Source organism: Macaca mulatta, chromosome 13 (assembly GCF_049350105.2).
Source record: "Macaca mulatta isolate MMU2019108-1 chromosome 13, T2T-MMU8v2.0, whole genome shotgun sequence".
NCBI lineage: Eukaryota > Metazoa > Chordata > Mammalia > Primates > Cercopithecidae > Macaca > Macaca mulatta.
The window spans coordinates 97,214,332-97,228,258 of NC_133418.1; the positions used below are offsets into that span (position 1 = coordinate 97,214,332).

The 13,927-nt window shown below is 43.8% G+C and overlaps 1 protein-coding gene across 1 annotated transcript; it reads right to left on the reverse strand.

The window, feature by feature from the left end:
• Window positions 1-470: 470 nt before the first annotated feature.
• On the reverse strand, window positions 471-10,530 carry MRPL33 (mitochondrial ribosomal protein L33). Its single transcript, NM_001193419.1, has 4 exons — window positions 10,493-10,530; window positions 9,560-9,578; window positions 7,400-7,506; window positions 471-776 (listed from the first exon to the last, which is right to left on the reverse strand). The coding sequence occupies exons 1-4, from the start codon at window positions 10,512-10,514 to the stop codon at window positions 727-729; spliced, it is 198 nt and encodes a 65-aa protein (NP_001180348.1). The 5' UTR covers window positions 10,515-10,530; the 3' UTR covers window positions 471-726.
• Between the last annotated feature and the right edge of the window lie 3,397 nt (window positions 10,531-13,927).

Here is a 13,927-nt window from a genome sequence, read left to right on the forward strand (position 1 = left end):
TGGTACCACCATGCCTCAGAAGTCTTAGTAGTGGCTTTATGGAAATACACTATAGCTTCTTTTATTTTAAAAGGAAAGAAAAATCTAGGGAATAAAGGAATCCAAAGCTGTCCCACAAAATCCTAGATACTGCTTTGGTGACCTGGGTTTGAAAATACAGGCCAGTGGCATTTTTCCTAATTAAGCACAAATCAGAAATAGAAGTTCTCTTGATTTGTGTTACAAGGCTCCTTCTTTTGTCATTCCTGGTCCCCCTTGCCATCTTTGTTATTACATGGGAGTTTCTTCAAGATCACTCTGGAATGTTACTCTGCCTTTTCTCTTGAGTACAGAGGGAGCAGGCTGGAAACTCTTACATAAGTGTTGTTATGGAAACATTTATTACATGAAACAATGGTTATTTTTTAGTAATGTGGTTGATTTTTAAAACCTCAAATAGTGTGGAAAAACATCACTAAGACACAATAGCATAGGCTATTTTAATATTTTTTATTAAGGGCTATAAAAATACCCAGAAAGATAAATAAATGTGATGCAATGATATCTGTCCTAATATGAAGAACTTTCTTTCACTGCATTGTTTTCCTTCACAATGGCCTTCAAATCACAGGAGGCAGTGATTCCATGCCATTTCCTCTTCTTTTATTACACACTACAGGATTTCTGAATCAGTATCCCCGCCCTCAGTCTTCTCTTTATAAATCAAAGTCACTTTCAATCCACCAGTTAAAGGGAGCGTATTTTTTTATCTTCCACGAAGAGGACTCTTTGTTTCACTATGGAGGGAGAAAAAAAAGAATTGTAGCAGAAAATTATTATAAAGTATCATCGACATTTTTATAAAAAATATGTATCAGACCATAAGCCCTCTTCTTTCTCTTATTTTACTATTTCTTGATATGAGGATGGAGCTGATTTGCAAACTCAGTTCCTCCATCCCAGGAGCCAGGGCAGACTGGAGAAAATGGCTATAGGGCCACTAGCTAATCAGCAACATCCTTGGTATCCCACAAGTCATTATTTAAACTAATGTAGAAATATTCACATTAAGAAAGAAAACTAGGGACAAAAATGGAAAACAATGTTTTCACCCAATTAAAGTCCACTCTTGCAGGAGGTAAGCAAGGACAGACTGGGAGCTGGACTCCAGAAAAAGAGCAGCAAGAACCAAGTGGACCACACTGTCTGGAAGAGTAATAGACACTAAACCTCTACTTCCCAGAGATGGGTTAATACACCCAAATATGGAGTTTTTAGTTTGGTACTATAATTAACATCATAACCAAAATCTCATTATTGTAAATATCACAGAGTACAGTTCTCTGAAACAAAGTGCTACCTGCCTGGATGAAACACTGAAGGCTAGCCGGGCACGATGGCTCACGCCTGTAATCCCAGCACTTTGGAAGGCCAAGGTGGGCGGATCACCTGAGGTTGGGAGTTCAAGACCAGCCTGACCAACATGGAGAAACCTTGTCTCTACTGAAACTACAAAATTAGCCAGGCATGACACATGCCTGTAATCCCAGCTATTTGGGAGGCTGGGGCAGGAGAATCACTTGGACCCAGGAGGCAGAGGTTGCAGTGAGCTGAGATCATGCCATTGCACTCCAGCCTGGGCAACGAGAGTGAAACTCCATCTCAAAAAAAAATGACTGAAGACTAGATGCTGAGCAGTAAGGCTTTCATAGTTCTATAATGCCCTATGGCACTCCATTAACTTCCAACATTCTCTGTCTCTCTCTCTCTCTCTCTCTCACACACAAACACACACACACACACACACACACACACACACCCCACCCCTACCTATTTCCTCCTTGCTAAAACAAAAATACACCAGAAATGGAACAATCACCCAAGGAAGACCTAAACAACTATGACCTAACAATTTCTCACTTGTCCCTATCACACAGACATTTTAGCTTTTTCCTTCTACAATCAACATGGATACTCTGTATATAAGATTCCCAAGCTATCTACGATTAAGAATTACCTTATTTAAGTTAAGTCCATTCTCACCCTCCACTCCTACCTTAATCCTGGTTTAGTAAGGCTAGAGTTGGACTGGAAGTCTACATTTTTTAAAAACTCCTCAATTTGAGGCCGGACGCGGTGGCTCAAGCCTGTAATCCCAGCACTTTGGGAGGCCGAGACGGGCGGATCACGAGGTCAGGAGATCGAGACCATCCTGGCTAACACAGTGAAACCCCGTCTCTACTAAAAAATACAAAAAACTAGCCGGGCGAGGTGGGGGGCGCCTGTAGTCCCAGCTGCTCGGGAGGCTGAGGCAGGAGAATGGCGGAGCTTGCAGTGAGCCGAGATCCGGCCACTGCACTCCAGCCTGGGCAACAGAGCAAGACTCCGTCTCAAAAAAACAAAACAAAACAAAACAAAAACTCAATTGATGGGCAGCTGAATTTAAGAACTATTAACCTGTCAACAGATTTTTATCTATAATATTAATACACTGTACATAAGGGATCTTTTTAACATACTTCAAACCACGTGAAATGTAAGTAGGATTGATCCTCCTAAAACTCCAAGGATGACTACAATGTATTAATGCATTACAAGATGGTAGTAAAGAACCAAAACAGTTTCTCATCAATGTTATTATTTAAAAGAACTATTTCCCCCATGGTTTTCTACAGGGACTAAAAACTTGGTTTAAAAAAAGGCGGGGGGTAGGAGAGTTGTCTCACTGAAAAGCAATCTGGAGACAATTTAAATGACCCTGACTAGGAGTAACTGATTAAGGTTAGTAGAGCAAGGCTATATGGAGTAGGATTCTTTCATTCATTCACTGCACCTATTCCTTTAACACAAAGAATAAATATTTAAGACCATAGAACTGTGCAAGGCAATGTAGAGTTTACAAAAGTGTAAGACTCCTCCCTGATTTAATACATCAGTACATCATGAGGTGCCCACACAAATGTTCAGTAAACCCCAGAGGACCCTAAAGGTCAGAAGGGACAGGAATGGTGACAGAAGGCCTCATGGAAAGTGTCAAGTTTGGTCCCTGAAGACATATCAGCATTTGGATTAAATGAACCACGAATGGGCATCTGGTTAGATGATGGTAGGAGTCTCACAGTGGGGATCCATGGCCTGACCACAGGGATAGGTTTTGATTTAAAAGAAAAAAAAAAAAAGTTTTAGAAAGATTAATTTGGCTCCATGTAAGAGACAGAACAGGGACTTGGCCAGGAATGGTGGCTCATGCCCGTAATCCCAGCACTTGGGAGACTGAGGTAGGAGGATCACTTGAGGACAGGAGTTCCAGACCAGCCTGAGCAACATGGAAAGACACTGTCTCTTTAAAAAAAAAAAAAAAAAAACTGTTTAAATTAGAAGGGCCAAGCACAATGGCTCAGGCCTTTGGGATTACAATCAGGCCTCTAATCCCAATCCTTTGGACAGCGAAGGTGGGCAGACTGCCTGAGCTCAGGAGTTCGAGACCAGCCTGGACAACACAGTGAGACCCCATCTCTATTTTTTAAAAAAATTAAAGAACAGGGACTGCTGGGCGCGGTGGGTCACGCCTGTAATCCCAGCACTTTGGGAGGCCAAGGCGGGCAGATCACAAGGTCAGGAGATTGAGACCATCCTGGCTAACATGGTGAAACCCCATCTCTACTAAAAATACAAAAAAATTAGCCGGGCGCGGTGGCGGGCGCCTGTAGTCCCAGCTACTTGGGAGGCTGAGGCAGGAGAATGGCGTGGACCCGGGAGGTGGAGCTTGCAGTGAGCCGAGATCGCGTCACTGCACTCCAGCCTGGGCGACAGAGTGAGACTCCATCTCAAAAAAAAAAAAAGAATAGGGACTTGGAGTGAGAAAGGCTGGGTTCCAACTCTGGCTCCACCATTTATCAGCTATGAGTCCCTGGGAAAATTTCTCAAAATACTCTACCCTGCTTTCTTCCCTGTGGAAGAGATAACTATCTCCCTCACAAGGTTGCTGCCGGACACACAGTGCACATTCAACACGTGTTAAGTGAGTTGAAATGACACACTGCTACCCACAATTGTAAACATGAATTTTCTGTCAAAATATTTAATGCTTAATGCATAGAAGAATGAATCTGTCAAGTTCTCTCCCTACATCTAACCAAAACCGATTCTGCTTCAATTAAAGTATATATTGTCTTGTTTAGTCATCCAAGGAATTAAAACTGACAAGTGTTCATTCTCTTTATGATAAACCTTCAATACATTTACGAAAGTTTAATAAGCTTATGCCTCAGCATTTAATCCTTCCTCTTCGGAAATTAGCATCTAGTTTTATACATGGAAAAGGAGTTCGAAAGGACAGGCATATGCAGCTGCTTCTTGCCACAGACTGTATTATGAAATGCTCAAATAGTTGGGACTTTTTTCACATTTCCTTACCTATTTCCTTCATAAAGCAGACGAATAATCATTTTCCTCAATCTTAACAATTTACTAATCACAGTAAAACATGCTAGGAGAACTGCCAAGCTATTTGGTACCCTGGGCAATGGGGCAGGCCCCGAGGCAAACATCACGAACACCTGCAGGGCATTCAGCAGGTGGGCAGAAAGCCAGGAAGTCTGCTATCCCAGAACATTCTCTTCTTCAGAAAAGACAAAGCTGTGCTGTCAAAGCTAAGGACATTCCTTTTGAGAAAAGTTCTAAGCATCTGTTTGAAATTTGTATGTGAATCTTTTCTTCCACTTCGATCAGAACTGTTTATGGTTGTATCCTTTCCCAATCTCAAAACTTAAAATCAAACTGACAAATATTAAGTTCCTAATACCTCCATACTAAGGATGAAAAGCCCAATACATACATTTTTAATACTTAAAATATCACAGAAGGTTATTCAATCAATATTTATTAGTGTTGTGCAAGTTTCTAAAAATAAACTCAGAGTTAAATATATATACTCTGGTTTCTCTTCGGCTCGTATAAATCTTTCACCTTTTACTAAGAGAGAGAAATAGGCCAGGCGCGGTGGCTCAAGCCTGTAATCCCAGCACTTTGGGAGGCCAAGACGGGCGGATCACGAGGTCAGGAGATCGAGACCATCCTAGCTAACACGGTGAAACCCCGTCTCTACTAAAAAAAACAATACAAAAAACTAGCTGGGCGAGGTGGCGGGCGCCTGTAGTCTCAGCTACTTGGGAGGCTGAGGCAGGAGAACGGCGTAAACCCGGGAGGCGGAGCTTGCAGTGAGCTGAGATCCGGCCACTGCACTCCAGCCTGGGCGACAGAGTGAGACTCCATCTCAAAAAAAAAAAAAAAAGAGAGAAATATGGTAGAAAAACACTTACTTTATTGTAAAGTTCATCCCTTTGACTTTTCACCAGCTGACACAAAGAAATCAGAGGGAGTAAAACATACCAATCCAATTCTAAACCTTATCAATCCAACAGCAAACCTCCTCATTTTTCCACCATATGAGGAATCACCCTGAAATTCAGACTCCTTATCATCAGGTACAAACCTAGAATTCCCTTTTTACTGTGATAATGAATAAACAGAAATTTGAACACCATAAAAAACAGCAAGGAATTTTATTTCTGTTAAAGGATGGAACACAAAACTTTAAGCTGACAATTGTGCTTCTTAGAGCCTTTAAAAAATGTCTGCTTGTGTTATTACAGCCATTATCTTGTTAAGAAGCGATGGCCGGGCGCGGTGGCTCATGCCTGTAATCCCAGAACTTTGGGAGGCCGAGGCAGGTGGATCACCTGAGGGCAGGAGTTCAAGACCAGCCTGGCTAACATGGTGAAATTCTATCTCTACTAAAAACATAAAAGTTAGCCAGGTGTGGTGGCACGCACCTGTAGTCCCAGCTATTTGGAAGAATGAAGCAGAAGAATCACTTGAACCCAGGAGGCAGAGGTTGCAGTGAGCCGAGATTGCACCACTGCACTCCAGCCTGGGCGACAGAGTAAGACTCCATTTAAAAAACAAAAACAGGCCGGGCGCGGTGGCTCACGCCTGTAATCCCAGCACTTTGGGAGGCTGAGGTGGGAGGATCACAAGGTCAGGAGATCGAGACCATCCTGGCAAACACGGTGAAACCCCGTCTCTATTAAAAATACAAAAAAAAAAAAAATTAGCCAGGCATGGTGGCAGGTGCCTGTAGTCCCAGCTACTCAGGAGGCTGAGGCAGCAGAATGGCGTGAACCCAGGAGGCGGAGCTTGCAGTGAGCCGAGATCGTGCCGCTGCACTCTAGCCTGGGCGACAGAGCGAGACTCTGTCTCAAAAAAAAAAAAAAAAAAACAATTATAAAGAGCACAAAAATGAAATGAACAACCAGAGCTCTAAAAGTAAAAACATGTTTGCTATTTTTGCATAAATCTGCACATAAAATCCAGAAACAGGATAGGCGTCCACCAACAGCATCAGGTGCTGACTCTATTTTTGTTTGTGAGCAGATAATCTGGCCTTGGGAACATTTGTCTCTTCTAGATAAATACTTCCATCTAATGAGACCATTTAAAGTTACCATATAGTACAGCATTTTAGTGGATGGCACAAAATGGAAAAATCAGGCCGGGCGCAGTGGCTCAAGCCTGTAATCCCAGCACTTTGGGAGGCCGAGACGGGCGGATCACAAGGTCAGGAGATCGAGACCATCCTGGCTAACACGGCGAAACCCCGTCTCTACTAAAAACACAAAAAATTAGCCGGGCGAGGTGGCGGCGCCTGTGGTCCCAGCTACTCGGGAGGCTGAGGCAGGAGAATGGCGTGAACCCGAGAGGCGGAGCTTGCAGTGAGCTGAGATCTGGCCACTGCACTCCAGCCTGGGCGACAGAGCGAGACTCCGTCTCAAAAAAAAAAAAAAAAAAAAATGGAAAAATCAAATTTCCTACCCCCACTGCACTAATATATAGAAATCATATTCATGTAACTTATATCAGGACCCAAAAAGTAGCCACTGTTCAACAGATGATGCCAGGACACCATACCGTCCCCTTCTCAAGACACTTGTCTGTTTCCAGAACACTACCACCTATTCTCTTTACATAGCTGGTTTCTCACCTTCAGGTCTCAGTTAACTATCTCCTCCTGGAGAGACCTTCCCTGATTTAGCCATCTAATGTGACTTTCCCTACCACTCCCCAACTTAATCCTACACCTCAGCATCCTGATTGTTTCTCTCATAGCACTTATAATTTGTCATTTTTTCTCCCCCTGTCAGACTAGACTAAGTGCCAAGAATACAGGGACTTAACCTGTCTTGTGTCCTGGTGCATCCCAGCACCTGGGATGTTAAATAGCATCATAATAATCATTCAATACCTATTTACTAAATGAATGCTAGTATCAGAGGCTAAAAAAAACTCCCAGAGATGTTCAGATGTTCAGCCTACAAAGGGGGCAACAGGCCTTGGAAGCATTAACCTCCCCAGATCTTACCAACTGGATCATAATGCAAAAGAGTCAGTTTTTCCTTCAGTCGGTTTCTCTTGGTGTTGAAGCAGAAACCTGTCCCAGCTTGGCTCACCATTCTCACCAAAATGTTTCTAAGATTAAAAAGTATGCTGTTACGTGTGAGCTGACGAAATAAACTGAAATCAGTCATGGGGGGATGGCACATTTTGAGAACTCTGTAGGGTAATATTAGTTGTGGGATATCACTTGGCCCTAAGAAGGTTCAGCTGTAAGACAGCCTAAGTTTTCCATGAAACAATTTCAATGGTTTCATATCTCTAGGATTTGCTCCACTACACAGAGTTACTTCACAACAACCTAACCAAAACAATAAGAACAATCAAGCCACATGGTGGGACTAGCCTCAGACATCCAACCCTCACGAGCAGCAGAAGTCAGGAAGGGGAAAATATCAAAGTACTGGTAACCACAGCTGGCTAGTGAGGAAATGGTAAAGATAGCTGTCTCAGAACAGCCCTCTCTTCGGGGCATAAATGATTATCATCAGGAAGGGCCAAAAGAAAGGGACTGAGGCCGGGCGCGGTGGCTCAAGCCTGTAATCCCAGCACTTTGGGAGGCCGAGACGGGTGGATCACGAGGTCAGGAGATCGAGACCATCCTGGCTAACACGGTGAAACCCCGTCTCTACTAAAAAATACAAAAAACTAGCCGGGCGAGATGGCGGGCGCCTGTAGTCCCAGCTACTCAGGAGGCTGAGGCAGGAGAATGGCGTAAACCCCGGAGGCGGAGCTTGCAGTGAGCTGAGATCCGGCCACTGCACTCCAGCCCGGGCGACACAGCGAGACTCCGTCTCAAAAAAAAAAAAAAAAAAAAAAAAGAAAGGGACTGAAGCTTTTAGGTTGCTAATGTGCAAAACCTTGTGCCCCTTCATATTTCATTTAAGTTACAGTCATCCAAAGCAGAAAGTCCATGTTTGCCTCACCAGATCTTTTAATACCTGTACTGTCTGTTATTTTTTCATGTGTCTTGTCTCCTCATGTAGACCATGTTATTTCTCATGTAATTCCAGAACAACCTGGAAGCATCTAAGACTATATTACACATCACTGCATTGCTTTCAACATTCAGCACAGTGCCTCATAAGGGGCATACAGTATTTATTTCTAATTAAGATAGACAATAATTATCCATTCAACACAGATTCAACAAATCTTAAGCACTTACTCTGTGGAAGGCACTCTGGGAAATACAAAGCTCTGTAAGTCTATGTCTATGTCCTCTAGGAGCTAACAGTACTCCTAGCAGTACTCCTAGTGAGCTGGTACATGAGGTCGATCAGGCAAGACATATATGAAATACATCACAAGGGTAGAAAAAGTCAGAATATACCTCTACAGAAACCAAAGGCAAGGGATTCCTATACATCCTGGGGGTTGGGAATTCTGACATAAATAACTGGACTGTGGGGAAAGCTACGTGAATAACTAAAAGATACTGAGAGGGAAAGCGCTAACATACATGTTTATCATTAACTTTAATCCAAACGACTAGCTTTAAGGATTTTCAATGTCTTGAGTTGCAAGGAAAGGCTGCTTTAGAACTTCCCTATTTTTACCACAAAATCTTCAGTTATTGTCTACAACATTTATTTTGAAATACAAGTTTGGTAGTTCTAGTCTCTCTGGTACAGCATGGAATCTTTAATCTTGGCTATTTTTGAAATGCTTATACCATGAATGCAAGTGATTATAAAACTCATTAAAGCAGACTCTATGATTTAATCAAAGCAGAGTTTGTTCTTCTGGATTCCTGTAGTGAGCTCCAGACAAATGGCCCCTGGTCCTCAATTTGAGGAAATGGAAATGTGGTGGTAGTCCAAATACAGCACAGCCCAATGGTTTGTTTAGAAACAGACAGTGAGCTCACAAATCCTGGGACTAGAAAAGCAGCAAAGGCTCCTTTAAGTATTTCAATGCTCACGGAAGTAGCTCAGTTGGGCAGGAGGGAAAATATTTTGTGAAAGAGTTCATAGAGAAAAAATTATCAACTAAGTAATCCACAGACCAACTCTTAGGAAGTCGAGGCCCAATGCTTAGTTTCATATAAGGATGTACTGGGAGCAACGAGACTTAACAAATCTAACATAAACAAGTAACGTTTAAAAAAGGAAAAATCTTTACTTACTTTGACTTGCTCTTGGCAACTTTTTTGTAGACAGGAAAGGTTGGAAAAGAAAATAAAAATATAAATGTATCTTTCTTATGCAAAGTTCAGTTATATGTCAGTTCATTATATGTCAGTAATAACAAAAAATATTTAACTTATGAAATACGCCATGAGGTGTCACTCAAGTAACTATTCCCTATATATTAGGGAACCCCTTAGGATTTTATAGAAGGTAGGTTAAAAGAGCCAATCAGACCAACACAATTCTAGATTTAATATTTTGCACAATTTCATGTCTGTTGGACTGGCTACTTTTTAAATCTTTCTAAAGTAAGTAATGCCTGCTCCACTTTTTCCCTCTTCTAAAGTGCAAGTATTTGCACTGCAGCAAGCTTCTTGTTTGACAAGTTAATCTTTGCAAATAGTAACAACCATCACATGTGGTGAAAATCAGACACTAAATCTTACTGGGAATTCAGCCAGGTGTAAGGAAGAGCATTGACTCGGGAGCCCGAGGACTTCTTTCACTGCCCTGCCGTTAGTACTCGGGCAATTCATTGCCCCTCTCGGGAGCGGTTTCCTTATTTTTAGAGTTCGAAATGGGTGGGCTACAAATTCTGAGGTCCTTCAGAATCTTCGGATGTCCTTCGGACATGCAGTGATTCTCCTAACACGGGCTGGAGAAAAACGCCCCAGAGCCAGACTCAACAGTCCGCGAGGACGGCAACTGAATCCACACACCACAGACCCCTTCTCAGGCACCCACACGTCCGCGCAGGGAGGCGCGCCGCGGGGCATGCCGGGCGCTGTGGTCCTGAAGGCCTGGAAAAGTCCGCAGTTGTAGCTTCCCGGCCTGTTCGCACATCCTTCCCCGCATCATTTCGGGGCCCTGCCTGTCACGGGCCCCCAACCCTCACCGTAACCCCTGCCGGCGCCTCCATCCCCACTTACAGAAGACGACGGAGAGGAACATGGTGACCACCCCTGGACAGTCTCCGTCACTGGTCAAAAGGCCCCCAACAAACAACAACTGCTTCCGGGGCACGGGCCAGTTCCGGAAGAGGACATCCGGCAGTCGCCGAGGCCACGCCCCCCGCCTGGAACCTGCCCCCAATCGTCTGACTTGTTCCTCCGTTCCTTACGGCAGGTGTGTTTTGCTCTTTTCGTAGTGGAGGTTGGAATCCTCTTCCTTATGGAAAGGGATTTACAGCTCAGGGTTCGCGCCCCGGCCCTGACTCCTATTTCTGGGTCAAGTGCTTTCAGCGTTAGGTGCTTTTCATATTTGTTTGACAAAATAATCGCAACCACCTGCATTAGACCCACAAGAACAACTGTGTATTGGACCTCGGCCGCTCCAGCCTATCAGCCCCTCGCATATTTTCTTAAAATGTTGCCTCCCCCGACCCAACTCCGTCTCCGCCTGGTTAAGCCTTACTCTCACTACTCTCAGTCCCTTCGGCGTTAGGAAGCCCACCTTTCCTTAATTATCTGTTGAATCTCTAGGAGGGCAGGACCCTTCGCATCTCAAACTTCTGTATCCAAACACCTAGCACAGTTCCTGACATAGAGGCCAAATAACAGATTGAGAGCATTCACATCACTTGCCTAATATCACATAACTACCAGGTGGCAGAGTCAGAATTTAAACCTAGATTTTATCTGACTCCAAAGACTCCTGCCTTTCCCAGTAGACATTGGGACTTACCAGTTTGCAGTCATTAATTTCTCATGGCTCTGTGAGGAAGCTGGGCTCCTCCAACACCAAGGACTTCGTCAGTAACCTCATTTCCCAACTAATAATCAGGACTTTTGAATTTTTTTCCTAATCTGTGATTTGTATCTACATATTCCTACAGATGTGAAATAAGATTTAATTTCATGACTCACACCTGTAATCCCAGCCCTTTGGGAGGCTGAAGCAAGCAGATCACTTGAGGTCAGGAGATTGAGGCCAGTCTGGCCAACATAGCGGAATCCCGTCTCTACTAAAAATACAAAAATTAGCTGAACCCGGGAGGCGGAGGTTGCAGTGAGCCGAGATAGCACCACTGCACTCCAGCCTGGGCGACAAAGCGAGACTCCATCTGAAAAAAAAAAAAAAAAAGGTAATAAAACTGTTTTAAAGAAAATTCAGCTCTCTGTGCCATCACAAAGAAGATAAGGAGGAAAAAAAGTCAGCTCTCCATACAATTCAATTTTTAAAATTAAGATCGTCCTTTTCCTTAGTACCTATAATACTTTTTTTCCTTCTAATCATTCTTGATATTTACCTTCCCATAACCTGACTCCAGCAACTGAGTACCTTCCACGTGCCCAAATCCTTCCTTACCTTGCATTGGCAAAAAAGAGCTTCCGATGTTCAAGAGGATACGGTTTCTTATATGAGAAATTCCTTTAGAGGATTTATAAGAAAAGAACACAAGACTGGAAGCCAAGGAACATGATTTCGAGTCCTTCTTCTGTCCCTTAGAAAGTAATTTTAACTTTAGTCCAGCCAAATAGCAGTCCTAAACTCCATGCCCCCGCCCTCACTTCTATTCACCTTACTCTTCTTTATGTTTCCCTACAGCACTTATTGCCGTTTAGTATTACTTCTGTACTTGTTGATTTCCCTATTGTCTTTGTCTACCAGAATGCTGAGCAACAGTGAAACCTGTCTCTAAAAAAAAATTTTTAATTAAAAAAAAGAACTTCAGCTTATTCCCTTCCTGCTGTATCCCTGATTCCTAGAACAATTCCTGCTACATCTATTAAATACCTGTTGAATGAATGAATCTGAGGTGAGAGGCACCATACAAGTGTTAAGTCATTAATATTTATGTTTAAATGGCAAAAAAAAAAAAAAACTAACTTTAATTATTGTCAATAGTTTCAGAATCCAGGAGAATGTATAAGCTTGCTTTTGAAAAGAGCCAGGTACAGTGGGTCACTCCTGTAATCCCAGTATTCTGGGAAGCCGAGGAGGGTAGATCACCTGAGGTCAGAAGTTTGAGACCAGCCTGGCCAACACGGCGAAACCCCGTCTCTACTAAAAAATAACAAAATTAGCCAGATGTGGTGGTGGGCACCTGTAATTCCAGCTACTCGGGACGCTGAGACAGGAGAATCACTTGAACCCGGGAGCAGAGGTCGCAGCACTGAACCCCAGCCTGGACAACAGAGGGAGTCTCCGTCTCGAGAGGGGATACAGGAGAGGAAGCAAAGAGATAGCATATGAACTGTTTCTTGAAATTCTTGAAGGAGTAGGGTGGAGGCAGTGACTCTCTAGCCTCAGGAGTTCATGTTGCATCCACCTGTTATTTACACCTAATATAGCTGGCAGTTGATAAGTGTTAGTTAAAATGTTTATTATTATAATACAGATGTAATTCATGATTTGGGGCTTTTTTCCTTGAATTTACATAATGAGCCCTCTGTGCCTTATTAGAGGAAAGTGCATAACAATTAGAGCATCCTGGCAGCCCAGATGGAAAAAGTGTAGTCCTTACAGAAGGGGCACCGTATTTGGGAGGTGGGGGTGGTACAGGGAGGAGAAGATCCAGCTGTTTAACCTAAATTCTCAGCCCAGAGAAGCAGATAGAGGAAGAGAACATCTACTCTGGGTCAGGGCTCTATACACAGCATCTGTATTGGGTTGGTAGACACCGTATTCCCAGCACTTAGTGATGGAATTCAAACCTGAGAATCTAGAAGCTATACCCCTCCTCCTCTGCTGTGCTGGCAGGCCCCTGACTGCCCATCGTCCAGCTCATTGTCACACCTACATCCTGCCTGACTTGTGACTGGAAAGTACAGCCACCGTTCTTGTCTACGGAGTCAGTGATCCTGGCTCCCTGACCTGCCCCAGGGGCCTGGGAACACGGGTAGTGGCAGGAGGAAGATGCTACAGGAGACAGCTGGGGCTTCCTGAAAAGTTGGTACCTTTACAAGCTCAGACACCACCAGGCAGATGGGACATCTTCAAAATCAGGCCGTCTGCTTCAATGGCTTAGCATTACAGCAAAGACTACCTGAGGGAGCAAGATGAGCGAAGCTGGGGCCACTAACTGGGTTCAATCTGTGTGTAGTGGGTGTCCTCCAGTTGGCATTCAATGGCCTCTATCATCTGACCTCACCCTCCTAATCCAGTCCTATCTCATTTCACTGAGGCTGCTGGGTGCCAATCTCTTTAGGGACGAAGCCTTTCCTGACCCTGCATTCCGCATTCCACCCCTCATCTCCCCTCCACAGATTCCTCTCAGAGCATCCATTAAGCTTCCCTGCACTCATTGGATCACAGGTCTGCCTCCTACTCTGGGACTTAAGTCCCTCAAAGACCAGGCCTTCTGAATCTCCCCTACTCCCCCAAGCAGGAGCACCTAACAGAAGGTTGCTATCCCACTCACA